A 25,493-nucleotide genomic window follows, 5' to 3' on the forward strand; every position below is an offset into this window, starting at 1 on the left:
AAAACGGAAGAGATATCAACATTTTGCGTGTCTATTTGGTATAGGCATACTCAAAGAAAAAATGAGACACTAAAAAACATTTAAGATGCACCATTTAAACCAACGTTGAAGCAAATGCAGAGAACTAATCAAACAAATTGAATTTGCTCAACCTGCAAATATGCAGCCTGTCCTTTTAGCTCGTGGAGCGCTCTCCAGCTCTAGAGGACAACACTGTGTTTTGTGAAAAGCTACTTGAATCCTTGCATAATTAGAGGTCTCATAGCTGTGTTAAAGATGGGGGCGGAGAAAGAGGCTAGCTGAGCAGCATTTTGCCGAAGCAAAGTGAAAAGCAAATAGCTGTGTTTTCATCAGATTATGTTCATTAAAGAGAGGGGGGGAGGGTCCACGAGTCAGAGTGGATCAGAGGGGCAAACAAAGTACACTCAATCAGTGATGCAAATGCAGGCTTGATTTTCTGTTCTATCTTTATGTGATTAAAAAAAAAAGAAGAGAAATTTAGGTTTAAAGAACAGGTGTTTGTATGCAATTACACTGCAGCCTAGCACGTTTGATTCTAACTTCTATCAGCAAAGTCCCAGCAGTAAATAACACTCAATTCATCTTTAAATTCAAAGCTTTTGTTACAGATACAGTGGTGGTGTCAAGAATTATACTGATCGTTTAGAAACACACACATAATCCTAAATTTTTTATGAGGGCAAATACATTTCAGTCCCTTTCACTCTTCAAATTTATTATACAAATACATGAAATAAGAAGCAAAAGCAAATCTTAATATAAAATTATCTGCTACAAAAACATTAAGTTTCTGTATTACAGCCAGGAAACGGTGTGACTAATAAAAATCATCAAATAGTATCCGTGTCTGTTTTAATTTTTCCCTCTCCATTATTTAAAAGTGATAAAAAATAGCACCACATAATTATTTGTAAGAAGTCGTGGCTAAAAGTTTAAAAGCTGTTTAAACAATAGACCTTATTTTGCACAGCACATGTAGCCTGTGCAAATTTAATCAGTCACACCCACAAAATTATCAATGAGTCAATTATGCAAGGCGAGCTCTTTTCATCTGAAGCACCGGCATAATTAAATTGATATAAAATATCATTAGAGGTGACAAGCTGTTAAAAGACATGATAATTGACTGCCGCTTCTGTGAGCGGCTGTCACTCGGGAAAATGCTGCCATCTAGTGAGAGAACTTGGTATTAACCAGGACTCCTCAGCAAATACAAACAACCATACACTGCACTACAGCATACTTCACATTTAATAGTACTGACAGATCATTCTTTACAGATGATTTCCTAAAAGGATGTAGAATCATACAGAGAGAACACACACCTTTACATCACTGATCTCAGTAATTGCAAATCTTCCGAAGGCACCAAAACATAATCCTAATCATCAGCTTTCAACAACTAACTCCCACATTGCAAATGTATGGATCATTTATGTTACTGTTACATTAATAATAATCCTAGAACAAATGTGGGGTGAAGGTTGTAAAGGTCTTAAAATGATATACAGTTTGTTACTCATTGTATTTGAATCGATGGAAAGCTCACTGAATACAAAAAGCAAAATAAACATCATTAAACCAGAGCAGCTTTATCTCTAAACCTGAAGAAACGTAACCAAAACACCAGTAACCCTGAGCTGCTGCACGAGAACTAATCTATAGTAGTATGGTCTGGATCAATCCCATTATAATCACCGGGGGGAAAAAATGCGGAGTGTAACATCGCAGAGTACAATCGTTTAGGCTTTGCTCATAGAGTTTCAAACATTGTACTCCTTATCAATGAACTTGGCCATAGTGGACAGCTGGATATTCGTCGTGCCCTCATAAATGGTACCTGCACAAAGAGAGAAAACAAAGCATTAGCACAGATTCCTGCCATACACAACAAAGTCCATTTTGTCAAACTCCTCTGCACACTACATGAATCCGCCGCTTTCACTAGCAGGAGACAAGGAGGCTTAGCGTGCAGCTAGGTCTGCCGGTGCTCCAGCCAGAGAGCTCGGGAGCCAAAGTGGCAGTGATGAAAGGAAAAGTAACATTTTGAAATGGCAGCTTCCTTGGCTGTGTGCTGGTATAATGGCACTCTGAGGGGTCAGACTGGGGAATTCCAGCAGAGTCCGATTACAGCCACTGCTATCGGGCCTTCTCTCTCCGCCCCACTCTGGTCCAATCACGAACATCTACACCTGACCCTCCTGTAGCACTCACAAGTTTCGTTCTTTTCACAGTAGGACTCCAGCCACAGTTACACTAAGTACACCTTATTTAAGCAGCAATCTCACTAACAGCATACAAACACAAGCCAATATTTGCAGAGTGATCCAGAGTCCAAGCACGTTTGTCGAGTTAGGCTCACCAATTTTACAGTCTCTGTAGTATTTTTCAATAGGGTAGTCTTTAGTGAAGCCTACTCCTCCCATCCACTCGATGCACTTTGATGTGGTAAGGGTGGCAACCTGAAGAAAGTAAATTATAAAAAGAGACAGAGAAAATAAAAAGACTTTTTGAGTTGAAATTGTAAAAATAATTACTAGCTGAGACAGCAGCAGAGATATCACAGAAATGATAGGATGTAACAGAACCTAAAAACTGCCATGGCTTCAGGAGAGTCTCAGCAACAACTTTTACTTCTTCTACCATTGGTTGTATGAAATCATGACACAAATAACTTTATGGCAACATACCTAAACAGGTCCAAAAATATCCTTATTCTGTCCTACAGTGTACTACCACAAAAACAGGATGCTCACCTCTGCGCTGAAGTATTTAGCCATGCAGGCCTCTTTAATGAAAGTTCTTCCGGCTTCTTTCAGACGAGCAGCGTTGTACGTCAACAGCCGAGCGGCTTCAATCTGCGTTGCTACATGGGCAATTTGGTGCTGCATCCCCTGGAATATAAGGAGCACCAAAAGCAGCATCAGAATTTATTGAACCAAGCCTTATCACCACAAGGTGTTGTAAAAAATCCAAAGTCCAAATATGGATCGTGACCTGGAAGTCAAAGATACGTTTTCCAAACTGCACCCTCTGTCTGGTGTAAGGAACAGTGTGATCAAAGCAACCCTGTGCCAGTCCAAGCATCTGAAACACACACAGAGTTAGAACACCGCCCTACTGAATTTGACATTTTAACAGAGCAGATTTTGTGTTTTAATTTACCTGTGCTGCTATTCCAATCCTACCCTCGTTCAACATCCCGATGGCATACTTATAGCCATGACCGATCTCTCCTAAAATGTTCTTCTCTGGCACCTAGAACAGAGAGCAGAGTTTAAAAAAATCGATCTAACGCACTTGCCAGGCATTTCTCTGGTAACGTACACGATGTATGGTCGCACCTTGACATTGTCAAAGTTGAGCGGGCAGGTGGAGGAGGCCCGCAGTCCAAGCTTGTTCTCCTTCTTGCCGATTTCTAGCCCCTCGGTGTCCCGGTCCACGATGAAGCAGGTGATGCCTCTGTATCCCTGCCAAACAAAGGTGACTTTATATTTACCTTTCTGTCACAGGGGAACGCATTTAATCACCACAAAGCATCAATACAACCTATAGAGGGTGGGTATTATAAAGTATAGTTCCACTTGATGTTTTTGTTAAATGAATTTGTTAAAAAAATCCAGCATGTCTTGGTAATTTCCAAGATAAAGAAACAAACGCAATCAATATATTGTTATTAGATTATAAGCTCAGAAGCGACTGTTGAGAGGGGCCTTAAAAATCTAGGCTCAAAAAGAAATACTGCACACTCTGAGAATAGAAACATCAGCAGTTACTCACAGCAGAGAGATCCACATTGGCCATTACCAGGAAAACACCAGCATGCTCTGCATTACTGATCCACATCTTGGATCCATTGATTACATAAAAGTCCTTGTGCTTTTCAGCACGCGTCTTCAGAGCAAAAGCATCGCTTCCCGACTCTGCTTCAGAGAGACAGAAGCTTCCAATCTGGTATAAATAATACAAAAATACTAATATAAAATACAAATAAAAAAGGAACAAATATAGAGAAATTACACATACGGTTTCCAAAAAAGAACGGCATATATATGTATATATATAAATAAATCTCTTTGACTTAACAGCAGATTAAACCAGTACAAAGAACACAAATCACATGATGAATGATAAAACAAAGAATGTTTTCTTTTTTTGATGATTTTTGGAATCAAATAGCAAATCTTTGGACTAATGAGGAAAAAGACCATTCAACTTATTAACAGTGCACAAGCTCAAAAGCCAGAATTCATGACAGTAAAGGGACACATTAATACATATCGAAGGTGTCTTGTTCAGTGAAGGCCATGCTTATTTCATGATAAAAGGCAATTAATCACTATTGGTTATGGCCAAGTCCTGGAGAAGAGCATCTTTCAGTGCTCTTGAAGCAGATGAGCTGGAGCAGCAGAAGACCACACCAGGTTTCTCTTGTATAAACTAAGAAGAGAAAACTGAGACCACAATTTATAAGGGCTCACATAAACTTGGCAATATTAAAATGTAAAATCACTGTCTGAGATATTTTCGTATTACCCTTTAGTAGCAATTAAGCATCATTTAAACACTTCAATTAAACAGTCTTGTTGCTGACCATGTCCACTCCTTTACTCAACTGCTGCTGTGAGCACTAAATAAATAAATAAATAAAACTAAACAGAATTGAAAGCATGATCAGAAAACATTAATCAGTTGCACTTGACAACATTAACGTTGAATTGATGTACACTGTTTTATTTCTTCCAGATTATCAAGCTGCTTACCATGTCTGTTGACAGTCGATTGAGGTACTTCTCTTTCTGAGCTGGGGTACCGAGTTTGACAAACAGCGTGTTGATCAGAGTGTTCTGGATGTCACATAGTACAGCCACAGAGGGATCCACCTTCGCCAGCTCCTCGATGACCAGAATAGAGGAGAAAAACGAGGAGCCAGTCCCGCCATATTCGGGGTCGATCTCAATGCCCATGAGCTGCAAAAATCAAATGAGTCACTAGAAGGGAAAAAATGACACTGGCGTACTTTTAATGACATATACGTTAATTCACGATTAAATTAGTTACGTACACCTTGTTCAAAGAGGGATTTGATCACTTCCTTATCCATCTGCGAATTCTCATCCATTTGTGACACAAGTGGGGCGATGCGCTCCTGTGCGTATTTTTTCACTGTCAAACAGCAATGCAGATATTTAGCGTTTTAAGAAACCCTGTCTCCAGCTGTGAACTACAACATGAAACAAGAGGTCCTGCTTACCTGCTTCCCTCATCATGCCTTCCTCCTCTGTGTATGTCTGAAGTGGAGGGAAAGAGGAGACCACCTCGGCGGGATGGTGTGAAGCCACATCTGGGACAGATCTGGAGGAAGTGCTCCTCCATCCTGCCTGGCATGCCCCCCATGGACGAGAGAGTTGTTTGAAAGACTGAAAAACAAACAGCAGTAGAAATATGTAACATCGCTTAGAAAATAATTAGTAATGAACACACAGTGTGACTGAGCATTACGCAGTAATCTCGGGGACGGTTGACCACTGTTTGAGGATTGAGTGTTGAAACTATTTTGGGATGAAACTACTTAGGTTTGAGCTTTAGCAAATATTAGCATCAGTTAGCTAAAAACGTCACGTAGGCAAGAGCCAGACAAGTTACAAAATGCAATGATAAAAAAGGGTTATACCGTAGAAAAGATATTCAAATGAGCGCAGAAACTCTTCAAATGCAAATAATAATGACCTAAATATTCTGTATAACCTTTGAGAAAATCCTGACCAACGGCGCAGCCATGATGTTTGTTATGAAATGTTTAGCAGCGTACGTCCACCAGAGGGCTCATTTCTATTTCTGCCTTCAGTGACCTCCTGTAAGAGTCAGACACGAAAAGTTACACTATGTAGGAGACTTTAATGGCAATACATTAATCATTAACATGTCCTTGTGGGATTATCTTTATGAGCAGGAGTGGAGAAAAAAAAAACATAAATGGCAAGTGCTTCACTGTCTGTCCTGTTAATGTTGTGAATTTTTAACTTTTTGTATGTACTTATTAAATTAAGAAATCAAACGAAATAGACAAACTTATGCCAGTGTCATATATGTGTCCTGTGCAAAAATATAGGGCCATTGTTGTAGACTTGTGAGAATGTGCGTGTGTTTCCATCTGTTTGTGCGTACTGAAACCCATGTGCGCGCATTCAGATCTCTGTGTGTTTATTCTGATCCGTGTGGTTCACGCATAGTCAGATTTATACATATAAAAAAAAAAAAAAAAAAAAAAAAAATATATATATATATATATATATATATATAAATGACAACCAGTTATATATTATAGATAGAGTGAGAGGGAGAAAGAGAAAGAGAACGACAGCCCCATACGAAAATAAACATAGGTTATGTTTTTCCGATAACAGAGAAGGCAACAGTTGCGTTTGGGTGGCCGCTAACATATCAGAAAAAACGGAAGCGATCGCATGTTCGCCAGGTAACTGCATGAGATGATAAACTATCCCAACTCTGCTGTTAGCTCGAAGAAAAAGCGTTTGTTAGAGTTGTTACGGCAAAATATGGACCACAGTAACGATTGTGCTTAATTTGGGTGTTAAAATTTAAAATACAAGAGCTTAAATCTAGGTAATGTTAGCGCTGCTGCTAAAAGCAGTAGGCTAGTCACTAAGAACGCTAGCAGCAGTAGGTTAGCTGCTGTCAGAATACCAAAGCAGACTTGTAGTACATCGCCATCACATTTGAATCTTTTTCTTCAGGCTCAGCACACGAGAAGGAACATGGAGGAGATAAAGACCGAGCCCGTGGATTTTGTAAAGGAATTTCAAGAATACCTGACCCAGCAAACCCAGCATGTCAACATGATTTCAGGCTCCGTGTGTGGTGAAAAAGAGACAGCGGAGTCGTTTCAAGCCGGTGAGAAGGAAGCACACTAATATACAAACAACTGATTTACGTGTTTACTAAGCAAAATCATATGTTGAAGTCATGCTGTGTTTGTTTGTAGTTGCCCCAAGGTGCGAGCAAAATGGTCTGGACCCCCCGTCTGTGGAGGTGAGACTGTCTGTGGAGGATGGATCAGATGTGCAGATGGATGGCCTGGAGAGGACCTGCGATGGAAAGTATAAGTGCAGCTACTGCAGCTATGCAAACAAGGGCATGGCTCGCTTAATAGAGCATATCCGCATCCACACAGGTCAGAGTTCCCACCATGTAAATATCCCCGATATACAGCTGATAAAGTGAAATACTGAAAAGCTTCACCTTGTCTAAACCTTGTCTAATAGACACTTCTTTACCTCTGTGCAAACCATCACAGTAAAATATGCTGGTTAATATCAGAGTAATAACTGCAGTTATTTCCTTGCCCAGGAGAAAAGCCTCACCGCTGCCAGCTGTGCCCATTTGCATCTGCGTACGAGCGTCACTTGGAAGCCCACATGCGCTCACACACAGGAGAGAAGCCGTACAAGTGTGACCTCTGCGCCTTCCGATGCAGTGACCGCAGCAACCTGTCACACCATCGGCGACGCCGCCACAAGCTTTTGCCCACCAGGGTGGCACGCTCTCCTTTCTCCAACAAGAGAATGCTGAGCGCTTTGCAGAAGAGGACAGCCTCGCTGGGGTTCGGGCGGCGCCTCCTGATCAATCTCAACCCGGCTTCCGTGGTGATGCCAAAATCGGATTTTCTGACTGACTTGTCTCATAAAATCCACCATTTAAACAGCAGCGAGTATAAGAACGCTCCCAGGGTGGATGAGAAGGAAAGTCGCAACAGGAGTGCTAATGGTTTGACTTATAAAAACCCACTTGACCAGGTGTCTACACTAGCCGGTCAGCTGGCTGAGCTCCACCCTGAGTCTCAGACTCCCTTGTCCCCAGACAGGGAGTCAATAAAAGATGAGAAGCCCATCCTAATACATAATGTCTCCAGTGAACAGGTTGCAATGTGCTCAAATGGAGTGCAGATATCATCACTTAAAAAAGAATCTCCCACCTCACGCCACGAGAACTGTAGTCCTGCTCTGAGCCTTGGCTTTGAGAACAACATGAACGCTCTGACTGCGTGTGTTAGCAACAGCCAGTCGGGCACACCCGCCCCTGCCCTGACTATACCGGACCAGCAGGTCGTGTATAAATGCCAACATTGTGATATTCACTTTTCTGACAATATCCTCTACACTATTCACATGGGCTGCCACGGCTATGAACGTCCATTCCAGTGCAACAGCTGTGGGCATAAATGCGCAGACAAATACGATTTTGCCTGCCATTTTGCCCGTGGCCAACATAAAAAGTGATTCCTGGCAGCACAGACTTATATGGAGCCCTTGTTTTTATTATATTGGTTATATTTAGCAACTAAACATAGTGAGACTGTTTAACATTTCATGTTTTAAGTTGTTTTCTTTTTTTTATTTTACACTTCTACATCTGCACTATACTGTTGCCTTACTGCTTTTCTACCTTGATCCCAACTTTGGGCTTGTCGTATTAGTTGTGAACGTACAAAACCACAAATGACACTTTACAACACATCATAGTTTGTTGTGAGAGTTAGTTAATGCCTTGTGATATCTGTACTCCTTTGCTCATGCAACGTATTGGGTTTGGCATTAGACTGTGATGGGATTTGCAATGTTTCATCGCTTTGGAGTGAGTCATTAGGATTTCATTCAGCCTGTTGAGTAAATCACATTTATAAAGGCAGCTATATACACTGATCAGCCAGAACATTGAAACCACTGACAGGCAAAATGAATAACAGTGATTATCCGTTACAGTGCAATGAAATGGGCTTCTGTGGCCTGTCTACTAACTGGAAGGTTGGTTGGTTGATCCCCAAAGTATCCTTGGGTAAGCTACTAAACCCTCAAACTGCCCCCAAAGTATCAATTGGAGTGTATGTGAGAATGTTACAAAGTGCTGTGTGAATGTGTGTGTGTGATTGGGTGAATGAAGTCTTGCAGCTTTACAAGTACCAGTTCATTTGCCAGTGTTCAGATGGGAAGCTTTTGCGTGTGGCACAATGTGTGGCACTCACGTGGCACACACTAGCACACCCAGAACAAGCCCCACAGTGCATCACCCTGCTGCCAACATCCCAAAGGTGCTGTGTCCACACCGTGAATACTTAGATCTCTGTTTTCCAGCAGGAAGGTGGGGCCCAATTCAATATTATGAGGGTGGTTTTAATGTTGTGGCTGTTGGGTGTGGGGCTTTTTTTTTTTTAAATACAACACCAAAACAGTATTAAGCACCAAACATTTCAAGCTCAACCAGTTTTGTATTCACAGTGGAGCCACCGAGGTGCCATTCTCACCACCATTTGTAAATTGCTTGTATGCCTAATAATTATACACCAAATTCTCAATCATGGTTAAATTAGCCAGACACATTCCTCAGTGGGAGTTGTAGTTCTAATATTTATTTATATGTAACCTCAGAGACTACAATTAGTAGTTTTTTTTTCTTTTTACAGTTAATATTTATATACTGTCTCAAGTAACTTTGTGTATATACAACTTTAAAAATAATTGTAGCCACTTACTGTCTGTATATTAGCCAATGCTGAGCCATATTAAAGATCCCATATAACCTGCGGTGGTTTATGACACCAGCTGTCTGCCATCTATAATCCAGTTTGAGTTCCCTTCCCAGACGCTGCAACGCCCATTCACATCCTGGGCCATCTGACCTCAGGAAATCACATGATAGGGTGGGGCTAGGTTTCACAATGAGCTTACCCGAAACCATAGCTGATTATGACCTACACCCGTTTTCACACCTTGGCTCGTATGATTAGGTAGAGGATCAATAGGGGGTCCATTGTCCCTCTTGGAGGGACACTCCCACAGGGCTTAAAATCTGGGACTCTCCACCATTTGACCCTAGAACTGAAGAAGCTTCTTGGATGAGAGGTGAAACATCTTCAAGAAACTTAAAGAAGTCCAGACGCTTTTCTTTCTAAGCTCTATAGATCCCATATAACCCTTATTATGTTACATGTAATGTGAACTAATGTTAGTGGCTTTTTGTTTGTGCAAATCTTGGACACATTAACTTGTTTGATAATGTTAGTATGGGCAGAAAATGTAATAATGATACTCTTAATTACGCCACTGTACCATATCAGGAGAGAAGTCATGTAGAAATCTGAAATCAGTTGAGAATTTATTTTAAAAAATAAACATTTCATTCACAGTTGTAATAACCAAGTTATTACATTACAACCATTTACAAGTGTTTCACTTAGTAGCAGAAAAATAATTTTAAAAAAGCATTTTTAAATTATTACATTTAATAAAATACAGTACACTGGCTATTCAGTCAAGTTTATTTGTCATTCATGATTCTAGACAAGATTTCTTTCAAGTCATCATTAAAAGTTTCAGCTGCTCTCTTCGCTGCATGCTCTACGTTGATTTCTTCTTCTTGGATAAATGGCACTTCATGGAGGAAGTGTTTCCGCAGGTTATGAAGAAACGTTGCTTTGGATTCACTCAGCTGAGCAGCCAAAGACCTCATGCATTCAGGAGGTACTTTGTTCTCTAAAATTAGGGAAAGACGAGTTGATCATTTAGCTAGGCTTCAAGTGGCAGCATGCTCTGTTAAACTTGAAATAATAAATATTATCCAAAGCTGACCTCTGGCAGTCTTCATGGCTTCAGAGATGAGGCGTCGACAGGCCTGGTCAGCCTGGTGGACAACACTATTGGCACATTTCAGACGATCAGCATCCTGCAAAATAGATGATGATATATGTGCAGGTGCATGTCTTAAGCCAATACCAATGTATATATGAAAACAGCAACATAGATAAAAAAAAGAATTCAGTTATGCATGATGGCATTTCTCTAGCTTCTTGTATTTCCACTACTAATGATGCATTCTTATCTCAGTGCAAAACTGTCCTTTTAATATATTTCTAATTTTCCACTTATAATATGTAGTATTAAGGGACCTGTTATTACTATGTAGTATCAAGACAAGACTACCTGCTAGTACTGTTGTTTATGATCATGAGTGAGTATTTTTTTTAAAACAGTATGTGTTTATAATGAATGATTGTTATTATTGCATGTTGATGGTAATAATCGTTATATCTTAACCCCTCCCCTTCGTTTTTTTTCCTTCTCTGTCTCCTTTCCCATCCCTCATCCATCCATCCCCTTAATGGTAGCTTGGTGTAATGATGTTCCAATATAGCTGACCGTTAAAACTTTCAGAGTTGCATGGAAGAGGCTCTGGGTCACTTTCTTTACCACTGAGATAGACAAAAATCTATTTTACTCAACTGACAACCCACTTATAAACAGTCTCACTCCTTAGGGTCTGTGGGCTGTTTTAAAGGGGGGGTCATGCTTGAGGTTGGCCCCCTCTGAATAGGTACTGTTGATTTGAGGACTCTTGACGATGCGTTATTTCATATGTTAAACCTTTAGAAATGATAGAAATGATCTGCTTCTGTAGCTACATCACTAGCATGTGTCTCAAGTTTACTCTACAGTGACGCACCTTTTGTTCTTTGTTGTCTTCCCCCAGGCTTAGTGGGTTATTTAGTGCAGAGGAGATCAACTCCATCACCCTCTGGCTGAGGATAAGCCACATAGGAGAACACAGAGGCAACAAATTAAAGCCTGACTTATGAATTGACTTTGGTAATTTATCTTTATGGCTGCTCTTTCTGCTGCCTTACATGTCAGATTTGGATACAGTTCCTGTGCTGTTAAGTGTAATGCTGTTAATCTCCCATGAGTTCTTCTGAGGATTCGGAGACTCCAACCGCTTCACCATCTCCAGTATCACCTCAGTGGGAATGGGCTGAGACCTACTCTGGTTTCTGCTGATGCATGATTCTAAATCACACTGTAGGTAGACCTGGCAGAAACCCAGCGAATCTGCAACATCAGAAGACGTTAACCTAATATTTGAAGAGCCGCATACGTTAAGTGGCATATTCAGTTGATAAGAGGGGTCTTACACTTCCTTGCAAGCTGACAAACTTCATATCTCATACTTGGATAGTAGAAGTTGTCGTCCAGTAGGAAGACGAGAGGTGGCTTCAGACCTTTAGGCCCCATCAGACCTTGAGTGCACTGTTCCCAGGCAGCAACACTGATCCCAGAGCTGCTCGGTGCCTCTGGCAGTATTTCTGACTTCTGCAAGAACTGCTCAATACAGTACAACACAGCTTGTCTGTGTGACTTCCATTCAGTGTGCTAGAGAGGAGAATCAGTTCTAAAATTAGTAGGACATACTCAAGCTACTTATGATGTATGGAGACAATATGGATTTTAAAAACAATCTGCTGCAGAATAAAAGTACTTTGAATAATTAATACAGTCACATATCGTGTAGCAGAAGGTAACATTACGGGGAAATTAAGAAGCTTGTTGTTTATGTTGGCTCAAGACTTACAGCAGGTTGTTTACTAATGTTGGGTCAATCCCCAGCTCCTGGATTGTATATGATGAAGTGTCCTTGGACAAAATACTTATCCTCAAATATCCTATGATGCAAGTGCTAAAATTTACCATGGCCTATCTGATGTTTTATCTATGTCAGTGTTTTACCCTTTCCTAAACTGGGAAAGGGTAAAACATTTGATGGAAAAGTTTAGTGAGAGTTACCTGAGTAAGCCAAAAAACCCCAAAACCCAAAACAAATCTAACCTCTAATCTTCAAGCACTGAACACATGCAATTTACTTACATGGATGGATAAATTGACCTAACTTAGTGCTGTCAAAGAGATAAACTTTTTATTTTTATTTATTTATTTACTTTACCTTTTCTGTTAATTAGCACCAAACTATTTGTTATTTAATGTAAAGCTGTATTATTTTGATTGCGTTCTCTAATAGTCATAATGCCCTACTATAGCTAATATTCCGCAGGATGGTTGGTTCACATTACATTTGAATCATGTCCTTACCATTTCTTGCAGGTTAACACCATCCTCGACCACTTTGGTTCGAAAAGCTTGCTCTGGGATCAGGTCATCGTATGGCACCACAGTGGCTCTCCATCCATGCTGTGCGGCGGTACTGAGAATCCGGCGGGCCAGGGTGGACTTCCCAGCAGCGGGTAGCCCGCAGAGGACACACAGACAGGCCGAAGCCCTGCTGACACTCACGGCCTCCTCAGTTGCCATGGGCTACGAAAGAGCAGCTTCACAACCTAGCTTCTACTACATTTGTACTCTGTTTGCAGCCATGTTGGATATTAACTTCCTCATATTCTTCCGCGTGTCATTTCCTGCCGACGTCCTTCAAAATAAAAGCACATAATATTTTAAAAGGTTATTCCAAAAGAATTTTAAAAAAGTGTTGTAAACGACGTCTTGACCAACCTTGTGTTGTACAGTACTAAATAATATTGTAAATAAAGAAACTAAAGGATTGGAATATCCAAATAACTTTCAAATACAAAATACAACAACTAGTGACATAAAACAAATCGCAAATAGTTTTAATGACTTTTTTCTTGATGTTGGTCCTAGCTTGGCTAAAGAAATTGTAAAATCTGGGCACCCTCCTAAAACTATCAATGTAGCAAACTCAGTGTTTATGAGGGGAGTAGATGAAGAGGAAATTATAGATGTAGTTACATCCTTTAACTCCAAGAAACCAACTGACTGTGATGGCATTGATATGGACTTAATTAAAGATATTATTGGATGTATTGTGAAACCATTTACCTACATTTGTAATCTGTCATTACAAAGTGGATTGTTTTCTGATAAGATGAAAACCGCAAAGTTAGATCCAATGTATAAAGCTGGAGATAGCAAACTATCGGCCCATCTCTCTACTACTGCAGTTCTCTAAGATACTGGAAAAATATTTTACAATAGATTATATGACTTTATCACAAAAAAACAATGTACTACAGCAAGTATGGATTTAGACCTAAAATGACCACAATGCATGCCTTAATGGAGTTTATAGATACAGTAACAACTGCTATTGAAAACAAAGAATATGCTGTTTTATGAGGTTTTTTTAGATTTAAAGAAAGCATTTGATACAGTTCATCGCAACCTTTTACATAACAAACTACATATGGGGTCAGAGGGGTGGCATTATCATGGGCTAACAGTTACCTTAAAAACCATAAACAATTTACCCAAATAAATGTCATAAAGTCAGAATTGAAACCCGTTGTGTTGGGGATCAGTTTTGGGGCTGCTGCTTTTCATATTGTACATTAATGAGATATGTGCAATTTCAACATCTTTGAAAATAATATTATACAATATAATACAAACTTACTGTGCTGTGGAAGTAACTTGGAACAACTTCTGAATGAACTAGAAAATGAATTAAATAATCTGAAGACCTGGTTTGACCATAATAAATTAACATTGAACCTGAGTAAAGCAAAATTCATAATATTTGGGAAACACACATATTCTACTAATAGTAAACTGACAATAAATAACACTGAATTAGACAGAGTATCTGAAATAAAATTCCTTGGTGTGATAATACATCACAAACTATCCTGGATTCCAGACATTACTTATATCAAAGGCAAAATGTCAAAGTCTCTGGCAATTCTCTACAAGGTTAAGGATCTCATAAATCAAACATCATTATATACTCTGTATTGTTCTATCATACCGCCATACATGACATACTGTGTGGTCGTGTGGGGAAACAAGTACAAAATCCAATATACATTCTGCAGAAAAAGAGCAATAAGGATAATAAATAAAGCTACTTCAAGAGAACCATCAAATCCACTTTTTATCAAATTAAATATTCTCAAATTTAAAGATTTGGTTGACCTCAGAACTGTGCAAACAATGTACAAGGCAGCAAATAAATCTTTGCCCAACAACATTCAGAACTTGTTCCAAATAAGACCAAATACTCATGACCAGCACGCCAGTAGTAAGGACAAATGTAAAATATCACACCATTACAGTCAGAGAAGTTAGTGTGTGGAACACCTGTACAGATGAAATCAAGAAAAGTAAATCAATACAAAAATTCACACATTAAGCAGGTGTTAAACACAGGGTGATTAGTTTATGTAAAAATGTAGTTTGTTGTTGTTTTGGTTTATGTGCTGAAAATGGTTTTATTTGTGTATGTTCAATGTGTTATATACATGAAAACTTAGATATATACATGAAAACTTGATGATTTTTAAGTTTTGTTTTTTCTCTCTTGTTATTTCAATTATATTTGCATGTTCAAAATAATATTCTATCTATCTATCTATCTATCATCTTTCAAAATATGTCAAAAATATCTATGATGTGATGAAATGATTTCGAGTCAGTTTTGAGTCACATTCCTGTCACAAGGTAGAAGCCTCAAGAAGTTGTTATTGGCAAAGCTACTTTTATATACCCTTTATTTAAAAAAAACAACAAAAAACAAAAGAGTAAAAAAGAGGCATAGTATTGAGGGAAACAGAAATTTCTAAATAAATAAATTGCAGTTCTATCAACATATCTTAAGTGGCCAAAATGGGCTGGATGCTGAAGCTTTATTTAGTTTTACATTTTTTTTTTTGCCATTTTGACTCTCTATGATTCTACACACAGTGTTTCTGTTTCTACTCTTAGTGTAGAAATAATTTAAAAGCCACAAGAATTTTTTACTCAGTTACAATGAAACAATCAAAGTCCATTTTTGATACCCTTCATTATTACATTGCACACATTATAAAAATTGCATTTAACTGCAAGAAACATCAATAATATTTATTTTTTAAAAAGCATGATGATGTAAAATATAAAACTCTTTTTGAATTTTATTTGCATGTATCCCCAAATAGTAAAAAGACCTAATAAAACAGTCATTTCAGTAAACATTTACCTGTCTCATCCACCACCACATAATAACAGTCAATCTTACAAACAGCGTGCCTTTAATTAGTATTTTAAAATAGTCTCTTCATACAGTTTTGATCTTTAGCAAATTCATAACTTCAGAAAATAATTTAAATGATACTGTATGAAACAATTAGCTTGGTAGCTGTTTCGGTTGGATTGGTCTGGGTACTCCAGGGCCTTGTACAGGAGGTGGTTGTTGAGGGGGGTCATGACTGTTTTCATCATCCCAGTAGTTCGTTTCTCCGTACTTGAAACTGACAGATTATGTTTAAAGTAAGTCAGAAACCAATCACACATGTTTGTTTGTGTACTGACAGCTTCAGTTTCCATTTATCTATGGATTTAGTTAAGTAAAAAAGTAAGTCCGTTCATACCCAGAAACTGGAGTTGAGGCAGCTGCTGGAAATGCAGGCTAGAATAAGAACAAGGCAAACACAACAATGAGCAACACTAAACACTAAACATCGAACAGAGTTACCTTTCCTCTTTAGGGATTTGCATTTTCACTAGAAAATAAACAAACATTGCACTTCACGTCCTTCACACAAGAAAGTACACACTCTTTAAGTTTTCAGGTTTTATGCATCAGGATATGACATATTACATTATGCCAGCCAAAATGCAGAAACAGTGTGTGAAAAATGAACTACACCCTGTGATCCAACAGCATCTAAAACCACCTTAAACAGCAATAACTTCATGTAATCATTTTCTCTATAAGTCTCACGTGACTGTGGACAATGTTGCTTCTGTTAATTGAGCTTTGCATGCACAGCTCTCTTAAAGTCCTGCCACAGGTTTAAGTCTGGACTTTGACTGGGCCATTCTTTGACTGGACTCCTTTCTTTTTCAGAATGTTATAAATTTGCTTTGCAAAGTTTGGTCAACTTTGCATAGCTAAGCTGTGCTGCCATTTTTTCATTTTAAAGAGAAGCGGCTTCCTTGACCAACCTTGTGTTTCTGTTTGTGCCGTCATGGAATTGTTGCCATTTCTCTGAGCATTGCATAGTCCGACCTTGGGATGAATTTGGGAAGACTAGCAGCTGTCTTGAATGTGTTCCACTTGTGAATCTTTTTCACTGTAGAATGATGGCCTTCATATTGTGTGGCCTTCTAACCCTTCCCAGATTAATAGACAGATCAATTAAGTTCATTTCTGATGTCTTTCCTGCTTTGCATTTTCACAATTTCTGTTCATTTGAGAATGACACAGTTTGTTCTTGTGCCTATCAGGTTGCATTTAAATCATTTTAGAACCTGTTAAGGACATTTGTAACATGCCCTAAGATGTAAAAGCCTTGGATCGACAGGGAGTGTACTTTCTTTTTACCATAACTATGAAGATAAGTGGATAAATATATTTACCCGGTTGGTGGGACGCTCAGGTGGAGGTATGGTTCTGGCACCCGTTTGAGCATTGCTGTTTGAGCCTGCATTTGTGTTTTTGGTCCGAGTCTTACGTAACCTAAAAAAGAAAAAAAATAATCAAAATGTACAACACCATATGAAAAACAAAGCTATTAGCATGTACACTTAATTTGAGTTGAGGTTTACCTTTTGAGGCAAGGCTCTAAGGACTCTCTCCTAAAGACGTAAAGGAGCACCAAAATGAGAAGAACCAGAAGAGGAACCACCAAGAGGAAGAAGATCAGCAGGCCGTTTCTGAGGGAGTAGTCTTATGCAAAAAAGAGATGTTTGTTCTTTATTAAGTTCAGATGTGAATTAGGAACAATAGTGAAAATTTAATTGCACCAGGAGGGAACTTTCTAAAAGTTCTGCTTTTTATTAGATGAAAATAAATAGTGAACTATCACATTGTTTTTGATCCAGCAGACATATGGCAATAATGTCTCCACTAATGAAGGGATAACAGATGACTGTGTATCTAATGATGAATTCAGATGGTCATATTGCCACACATGTGGTATTAGGGGACTTATTTGTCATAAGTCATAACCAGTGAATTAAGACGTACCTATTTGAGCAGGGCCGCTGTCTATGCTGCCACCCCACCCTGACCTGTCACAGTAGGGTGGGCCCCAGCCATTTTCACAGTGGCAGTGACCTAGGTTGTTACAAACCTGAAATAAACATTAAAGAGTAAATATCCAGCAGGTCCTAAGTGTCTGGAATCTGAGTAAAGAAAGACAAAAAAAAAGAAAAGAAGAAACTTTACCCCTCGGCCATTACAGGTGGTTTTTGCATCACAGATCAAGTTGGGCAGGAGAGCAGAGGCATTCACACACTGAAAGTTCACACAGGTCTAAAAGAAAAGTAATGTTACTTACTGGTGCAGTTAGATTGAGTCATTAGCAGTTTTTCCTTATGATGTTGACAGTATTTTTGTAAAAAAAGTGATACCATATTTGCATTAGTTGTTACATTTCTTTACTTTGTCATTAAAATAGTTTGCTCACCTTTCCTGTAGCACAGGGGCTGCCAGGGTTAACATAGGCTGGGTCCAGCACATCTGTGCCAAGGTTGAAGTCTGCATTAACACAAGTCTTCCCATCAACTATTTTGATACTGACTGTGGCACCGAGAGGAGGGTTAATCACATTCACGTTGGTGCACTGCACCTTTCCACACATGGCATTTCTGTGTAACAGAGTCAAATTAAGAAAATGAATCACAGTTGCAAATGACTTAAACACTGGATGAAAAAAAAAAAAGGTAAATCTAATCTTTAACTGAAATACTACAATTGTATCTTATCACTCAGTTACTGCCATCAGATAAAGTAATGCTACTTTTGTTTTCAAACACATTCACATATGCTTAATTGAATACATGCTGAATTTAGTGTACCAGCAAAGCTTCACATGCTCACGATGAGAGAGGAGATTCATGACATCATACTTATCAGCAATAGGTTTAAGTTAAAACCCAAGAACCACACTTTTATTTTAAAAACAAGTATAATCTGCACTTCTGGTTTCTCATGTTTTTAGTTCAATGAGTAAATATAATCTCACATTTAACATTTGGCAAGTAAAAGGAAATAAGTTTGTTCACAAATAATGTTGTTCCGTAAGAAATCATGGCTAGAATTAAGTATCAAACCATAGTTAGGAAGGTGCTTATTTCAACCAAACATCTTTGAAAAGCGAACTCCAACAGGGATCAAAAAATGGAAAATAAGACGACTTAGAAAGTGCCAAATTATAAGAGTAAAATTGTCCATGTTTTCATTAGATATCATTAGATATAGCTATACATCATTGTACAAAAAGAGCAAAGTCTGAGGGGATGGGATTAAGATGGGAATTCTTCTCAGATTTGACAGACTTTATGTAACAAAGTCGATGTTCAACATGACTAGCGCAGCACTTTTTCAACACATGTTAAAATCCTTAAATTTATAAGATGATGAATTAATGACATCATTAGAGAGTACTTACGCTAAAGTACATTTGATGTAGTTTCCATTGCTGTTGATTCCACAGTTACCAAACCGATCTCCCTGAATATTTGCATCTTGGAAACAAATATCTGCTGCTTTTATTGCATTATCTGCCAAAAAGAGAAATATAATCCAGAAAAAAGAACAAGAAAAGTCTGAGAAGTCTTGCCTAGTGATCGTAACCACATTACTGAAAACTAAAAGCATGAAAAAAGTAATGAATTATTATTAGATGTACCTGGTGCAAACAGATGTCCGCACTGATAATCATATGTCTGGCAGCGTCCTTCATAGCAATACGCAGTATTGTTTTGACAGGGCAGACCATCCATGAGATAAAAGTCATTCGGACAGGATTCATTTCTTCCATTACAATATTCAGGAAGATCACAGGTATTGACAGAATTTCTGCATGGCGTTCCTGCAACTTTCAGCTAAAAAAACAGAAGAGAGAAAAAAGTTAACTCACCCACATTTCCAAATGTTTTTTCTTGGTGCAAAAACCATAAAGCTAAATCCAACACATTTCAGACCTGACAGTTTTCACAACATGCTCCGTGAGCGCATGCAGATCCGCGGGTAAATGTACATGTGGCAGCATTGCAGCACTTATTCGTACATTCCTGTATGAAACAGATGAAAGAAAGACAGTTATTAATTATTTAAACAAAAGATACAAAAGTTCAACACCGCCAGAGCATTTTCACTCTCAGAGGCATGAAGCAGAAGTATAATTGGGTAATCGTGCCGCAATAAGTGAAATTAATTTACAAAAAAAGGTTGCAATTCTTTGCACATTGTATTTAATTTGTAAATGTCCGTTTCCATATTTAGACATCCTGATATGATATGATATCTAATATTCCCTCTTAAGACTTAATGCAATTAACAGATGGTACTATTAATTAAAATTTATAAGGCATGTAAGAAAAACCTTTATATGACTACCTATTGTTAATGCTTGTTATTAAGTATTATTTCCAGTGTGTTTGACTTTACAGTACTGAGCAAAAGACTTAAGCCACCCCTTATTTCATTATAGTTTGCAAGGAAACTGGAAAATAATTGCAGTGATTTATTGAAATTTGCAAACATACATGGAAATACAGTGTTTTTTGTTTTTTTCATTTGCTGCAGATAGATTTTCAGGTCGGTCACTTCTCCCTTTCCCCCCCCCCCCATCTGTCCAGTTTCCTCAAAAATTTGCACACCATACCAAACATGCCATGTTTTTGGCTAATGGCTCTTTGGCAATCACCTTGATGGTGCAAAAACACAATTTATGATTGCTAAACTACGCTATTTTTGGTATTTCCTGAATATTCAAAAAATTTAAGTGAAGTAGCTTAAAAAAATATAATAATAAAATAACAATAAAAGAAATGACCTTTAGATGAACTCTTAGAAAGTCTGAAAAACTATTGCTCAATAAATAAATAAACAAACAAACAATTACAAGAAAGTTCTGCTCCCTGGAAGCAAAATATAAAGAAATGAGGGTTGGTTCAAGACTTCTGCACAGTACTATATTTGACAGTAGTACTCTACCTGTGGTTTGCCACAATCACACTGCTCCCCATGTTCCAGTAGGCCATTGCCACACTCAGGATTGCTAATCACATTTGATGCAGCAGGCTGATTTCTCAGACACAGGCCTCCTCCTCTTAAAATCAGTGCTTCAAAATCTGCTTCACTGCACTGGCTAAAATGTGTGGCACCACTGCAAAATAACAGGATAAATCATTTATAGAAATATACAGTTGGACAGGCCTCATATAGATGTTTTCACTATAGTGAAAGGTTTCTGTTGTCAAATTCTAAATATCTATACTGATCTAAAACCTTTATACATCTTTCAGCACTGATGGTGCCATTCCAGATGTTAAAGCTGCCATTTCCATAGGCACTAACGCTCCTCTTCAGTTCAGCGCCCAGGTTTCCGAAAAAGAATTTCAAATTTTGATTCGTACAACCACAGAACAGTTTTTTCACTTTGGTTCAGTTCATTTGAAATGAGCTAGTGACAGCGTTTCCAGATAACGTTCGCATACAGCTTCCTCTTTGCATAATAGAGCTTTAACCTGCAGTTCACAGACAGTGATTTCTGAAAGTGTATCTGACCCATGCAATGACTTGAAGATCACAGGAATGCAATATTAATTTAAAGACTTCTCCAGATTGTCATAATCTTTGATTATATCATTTATTGTAGATGATGACATCTACAAAGTCTTTTTTTTATACTGAGGAACATTATTCGGAAATTGCTTGACAATTTCTGGGCAGTTTTTTGAAGGCTGGTGAACCTCTGCCCATTTTTACTTTTGAGAAATTCTACCTCTCTTTTTGTACCCATATCATATAATATTATTGTCCTGTTGTCTCATTAGTTGCAAAATGTTTCTTTCTAGTATCACTTTTTCATCCTTTTGTGGCCCCCATCCCAACGTTTTGGAGTCGTGTTGCTGATACCATATTCTAAATATGCTAATACAAACTGTACACTTCCCAGTTCACACATTTGATAGGTTTTCTATGTTTGATGTATGCATGTTTGATTTATGACCTTTACTAGTGATTGGATTCATTGTTTCCTTAAATTTTACATATTGTCCCAAATTTTCAGAATTGGAATTGTAAGGAAGGTTAAAAAAAAAGACTTCTATGGAAAAAACTATAAATTAAACATTTTTTGAACATTAGTGAAAACTGTATTACCTGGCACCTCCTGACATGATGCAGCTTTTTCCATTACAGGCGCAGTTCGCAGAGTCATGATTCATGCCCAGGTTATGACCCATCTCATGAGCCACCACAGTGGAGACAAAAGGCAAATTGTTGTCGCTAAACTGTAAAAAACAAACACAGGACATTAAATGGTGACATTTTAACAGCATTTATGCCCAATTTGCAGCTCCTGAATTTGAAATGAGAGTTTAAATCAATGATATGATAAATCATTATTCGTGTATAGCCAGAAGAAAAAAAATGTAAATGAACTTAAAAGCATATATCAAATATATCTACAAAAAATATAATATTATATAGTACATATAGATTTCTATTAATATTAGAAATCTATTTATTGATGTAATCACTTTCTCAACTGCAATAGTAATAGCAATTGATACATGTTATACATTATGTTGTTTGACTGATAAGAAAAGCAGTTTACAAAAAGGCTTTGTAATAATACAAAGAAAGATGCATTGTCATGGTGGTGGAGTGCATTCAGGTATAACCTGTTTGACTAGAGTAGAATGCATTCAAAGCCTGCGAGAATAAGCTGCAGTGTTTATGAATAATGTATGATTGGTATCAGTTTCTGTGTGTCAGCTGGTGTTAGAAGTTAACAGAGATGAACTAACCACATTGATTCCTCCAGAACTTGAGGCAGAGCAGACTGTGCCCACAAAGGCCATACCTAATACACCTCCTGGATATGCCCCAGGCCGACCACTAACAAATATGGAAAAAGGGATAAATGTGTCAGAGAGCAGTTGATATTCTGATATTAAGCATTATTGATACAACATCTTGCTCAGAATAAATAAATAACCCAAAGGACAAAGACCATGCGTTACTTACACAATGAGTTGTCCAATGTCATGCCTGATTTTGGGTATCAGAAAAGTCTTCCTCCACTGAACAAAATTTCCCAACACATCTCCTGCACTGCCGTCCACACTAAAAGGATTACTATCCTTAAAAATCTCCAGGCCCACCAGGACAACTCGGATATTCAGCTGCTTGTAGTACTACAACAAAGAGGAAAATAAAACATACCAGTGTTTTAGTACAGAATCTAGTTTAATTAGGCACGTTTTCTTTTACAAACTACTTAAAATCTCACCCCGTCCAGTAGATTAGCCATTTGCACCATCTCCTCTCTCACTGCTGTTGCATTGTTTTTCTTAAAAGTATACTGTCAACACAATTAACGTAACAGCAATAAAATTAATTTGTATTTAATGCCGTTTATATTAACATGCTGCTCAATAGCTTTGGCACTATATTTTACAATATAAGCACTTCAGATTTTGTGGGAAAAGTTATTTTAAAAACTATTATATGCCTGGTGACACCAGGAATAATATGTTCATTTACTGCATCAGTTTACAAAAGCCTAGTCATTATTTCCATATCAGTGAGTTCATAGACACATATATATCTATCTACAAATATATTTACACACTCACCCTGAGATTATCCACAACCAGCACCAACTCCACATAACTGGTCTGTGGTAAATTGCGTTTTCTCTGTTAAAGCAACAAAAACCCCCCAATGATTTTCATGTTGGATAACCTTTTAACACTGCAAATATATATTGAAGTAACAAATGAGCATTTAACCCGCAGCAGAGAAGTCAGGGATTGGCCAGGCTCAAAGGGTTCGTGGCTCCGCACTGAAGTAGCCTCAGTAACGACTCCACAGGTGATGGGCTCGGTCTGAACGTCCTCCAAAAGGTAGAGAAGGTGGTCATTGGTGGTGGACTGTGGCACAGGCTCCAGGCCAAAGGCCTTATTTTCAAAGAAGATCACACCCCTACAGAAAAGCATTCAAGACATTCTAAGTGACAAATGCTCTAATTCTGCTCAGGGGCTTGGCATGGCAATCCTGTAGCAGGTACTATGAGCTCAGGAAACTTAGATACTATTCCTCAAAAAGGTTAAAGCAAATCATTGGCACTTATCGAGAACATTTCCCAATAACCAGAATAACTGGAAAATAATTTGAATTGTTTTAAATAGGGATGGTCAAACCTGAGACCAGAACACGTGCTCAGCGCTACCATTGAATCCTTATAGCCTTCCACCTCCCCGTGGTAATAACAATGTACCTGAAAAAACAACAAAATGAAAACAGGTTTTAGAGTTAATGCTCAAGACCAGCCTTATAACTTAAGCTGTGTTTCAACGTACATGTTGTTTCGGATACGATGTGTTGTAGTTCCCGGCAGCGTCACGTGAATATTGAACAAAATTTGGGTGTAAGAAGTCTCTGAAAAGAAAAGAAAAGATGTACATATATATATTTGTCTGCAGCATTAATATAAGCTTATAATGTCACTACAACCAAATTCACATACCTGTTCTTTTTTAGATGAATGACATGCTTTTGGTTGTTTATGTTGACTGCATATGACACTGTCTCGTCTCCATATTTCTTAATATGTAAAGAGCATTTTAAAAAAAAAGTTCATATTAAACCATCAGCTGAAAAGATAATTCAGTCAGGTATCAGGTACTCACATCTTTTAAATGATGTTGTCTGTTGATGCTCCTAGACCCTCTATGAATCACTTGAGGATTTACAATGGAATACTTGGAAAGCTTTGATGTAAACCCCTGGAAAGCATCTGGAATGTAAATTCAACAAGATACTATAAAAATAGAGAAGTCACTCCATGATTACATAATGCAAGTCTTCAGGAAAAGAGACATTTCAGAATACACCCAAATTAAAATGACCAGAGCAACATTTAAGCTTCTTTTGCTGTACTTTCAGGAGCTAAATATGTCCTGATTAACCACACACAGCTTTTTTCTGGACTCTCTTCCCCCCCCCCCCCCCTTTTTTTTTAAGAATGAAAAATTCCAAGTTTTCGTTGTATGTCCTTTAACATCGACAGCCTACGCATTTAGCCAAGCTTAGAGGAGTCTTACCTTTGTTATCGATCCCAGAAATAAAGGAAAAAACAAAAACAGTTATTAGGATGCGATTTTTGATGATCATTTTTGAAGTCTGTAGATTGCGTCCCAGTTAGGCCCACAGAGTGCCTGCGTTGTCTTTGCTTCCTGCTCCTTGTCAGGTGGCTAACGATGGGTGTGGCTTTGGACAGGTGAGCGCCTTAGAAAACCAGACTTTGTTGCAGTGACAATTCAAAGCGATTTGTCAGAGGATTTTTATATGAGAAGTTTTAAGCGTTAAAGGTTATATTTCAGTCCTACCTTACAACTTTGTCCCAAATAACTTTTCTACCAAGAGACGCCTCCGTTTGTTTGTGTTGTTTATATAAAGATTGCAATCTTTTAACAATACTTGCTGAGTGGATATTTTCGGTATATATTGCGTCAGGGTTAAGATCTCGGAGGCTATTTGGAAGTCAGAAATTCGAGGAGCTTATGGATAAACCAACTATAGCATATTAGTCTAGTGATGACATGGTTTATGGTACCAAACCGAAGTATAGGCTACACGACAGAAATTATCAT

General features: G+C 38.2%; 4 protein-coding genes across 7 annotated transcripts; 1 reads left to right on the forward strand and 3 right to left on the reverse strand.

The window, feature by feature from the left end:
* Positions 1–1,254: 1,254 nt before the first annotated feature.
* On the reverse strand, positions 1,255–5,889 carry acadsb (acyl-CoA dehydrogenase short/branched chain). Of its 3 annotated transcripts, none has more exons than XM_084937485.1 (11): positions 5,770–5,889; positions 5,276–5,441; positions 5,087–5,187; positions 4,785–4,991; positions 3,802–3,972; positions 3,366–3,491; positions 3,187–3,279; positions 3,019–3,108; positions 2,778–2,915; positions 2,384–2,483; positions 1,255–1,861 (listed from the first exon to the last, which is right to left on the reverse strand). In XM_084937485.1, exons 1-11 carry the CDS (start codon positions 5,800–5,802, stop codon positions 1,785–1,787), a joined length of 1,302 nt encoding a protein of 433 aa, XP_084793611.1. In that variant the 5' UTR covers positions 5,803–5,889; the 3' UTR covers positions 1,255–1,784. The 3 variants fall into 3 exon arrangements, with proteins under 3 accessions (XP_084793611.1, XP_084793612.1, XP_084793613.1); XM_084937486.1 differs by having other exon boundaries at positions 5,752–5,818; XM_084937487.1 differs by having other exon boundaries at positions 5,696–5,795.
* Positions 5,890–6,393: 504 nt separating this feature from the next.
* LOC146381448 (zinc finger protein Pegasus-like) lies at positions 6,394–9,623 on the forward strand. Of its 2 annotated transcripts, none has more exons than XM_084937490.1 (4): positions 6,394–6,499; positions 6,780–6,936; positions 7,028–7,216; positions 7,393–9,623. In XM_084937490.1, the coding sequence occupies exons 2-4, from the start codon at positions 6,801–6,803 to the stop codon at positions 8,319–8,321; spliced, it is 1,254 nt and encodes a 417-aa protein (XP_084793616.1). In that variant the 5' UTR covers positions 6,394–6,499; positions 6,780–6,800; the 3' UTR covers positions 8,322–9,623. The 2 variants fall into 2 exon arrangements, with proteins under 2 accessions (XP_084793616.1, XP_084793617.1); XM_084937491.1 differs by lacking the exon at positions 6,394–6,499 and adding an exon at positions 6,506–6,648.
* Positions 9,624–10,181: 558 nt separating this feature from the next.
* pstk (phosphoseryl-tRNA kinase) lies at positions 10,182–13,269 on the reverse strand. Its single transcript, XM_084937493.1, has 6 exons — positions 12,957–13,269; positions 12,005–12,242; positions 11,720–11,921; positions 11,539–11,614; positions 10,668–10,761; positions 10,182–10,571 (listed from the first exon to the last, which is right to left on the reverse strand). The coding sequence occupies exons 1-6, from the start codon at positions 13,173–13,175 to the stop codon at positions 10,357–10,359; spliced, it is 1,044 nt and encodes a 347-aa protein (XP_084793619.1). The 5' UTR covers positions 13,176–13,269; the 3' UTR covers positions 10,182–10,356.
* A 216-nt stretch (positions 13,270–13,485) lies between these two features.
* LOC146381450 (disintegrin and metalloproteinase domain-containing protein 9-like) lies at positions 13,486–25,490 on the reverse strand. The gene is made up of 22 exons (XM_084937488.1): positions 24,945–25,490; positions 24,531–24,637; positions 24,368–24,444; positions 24,201–24,279; positions 24,042–24,118; positions 23,631–23,823; positions 23,475–23,537; positions 23,129–23,200; positions 22,864–23,033; positions 22,644–22,734; positions 21,994–22,124; positions 20,824–20,995; positions 19,809–19,898; positions 19,514–19,709; positions 19,274–19,385; positions 18,290–18,470; positions 18,049–18,135; positions 17,848–17,953; positions 17,427–17,547; positions 17,238–17,337; positions 16,247–16,284; positions 13,486–16,126 (listed from the first exon to the last, which is right to left on the reverse strand). Exons 1-22 carry the CDS (start codon positions 25,012–25,014, stop codon positions 16,003–16,005), a joined length of 2,457 nt encoding a protein of 818 aa, XP_084793614.1. The 5' UTR covers positions 25,015–25,490; the 3' UTR covers positions 13,486–16,002.
* Positions 25,491–25,493: the final 3 nt, after the last annotated feature.

This window comes from Perissodus microlepis, chromosome 8, assembly GCF_051167445.1.
Source record: "Perissodus microlepis isolate ML-2025 ecotype Zambia chromosome 8, ASM5116744v1, whole genome shotgun sequence".
Classification (NCBI taxonomy): domain Eukaryota; kingdom Metazoa; phylum Chordata; class Actinopteri; order Cichliformes; family Cichlidae; genus Perissodus; species Perissodus microlepis.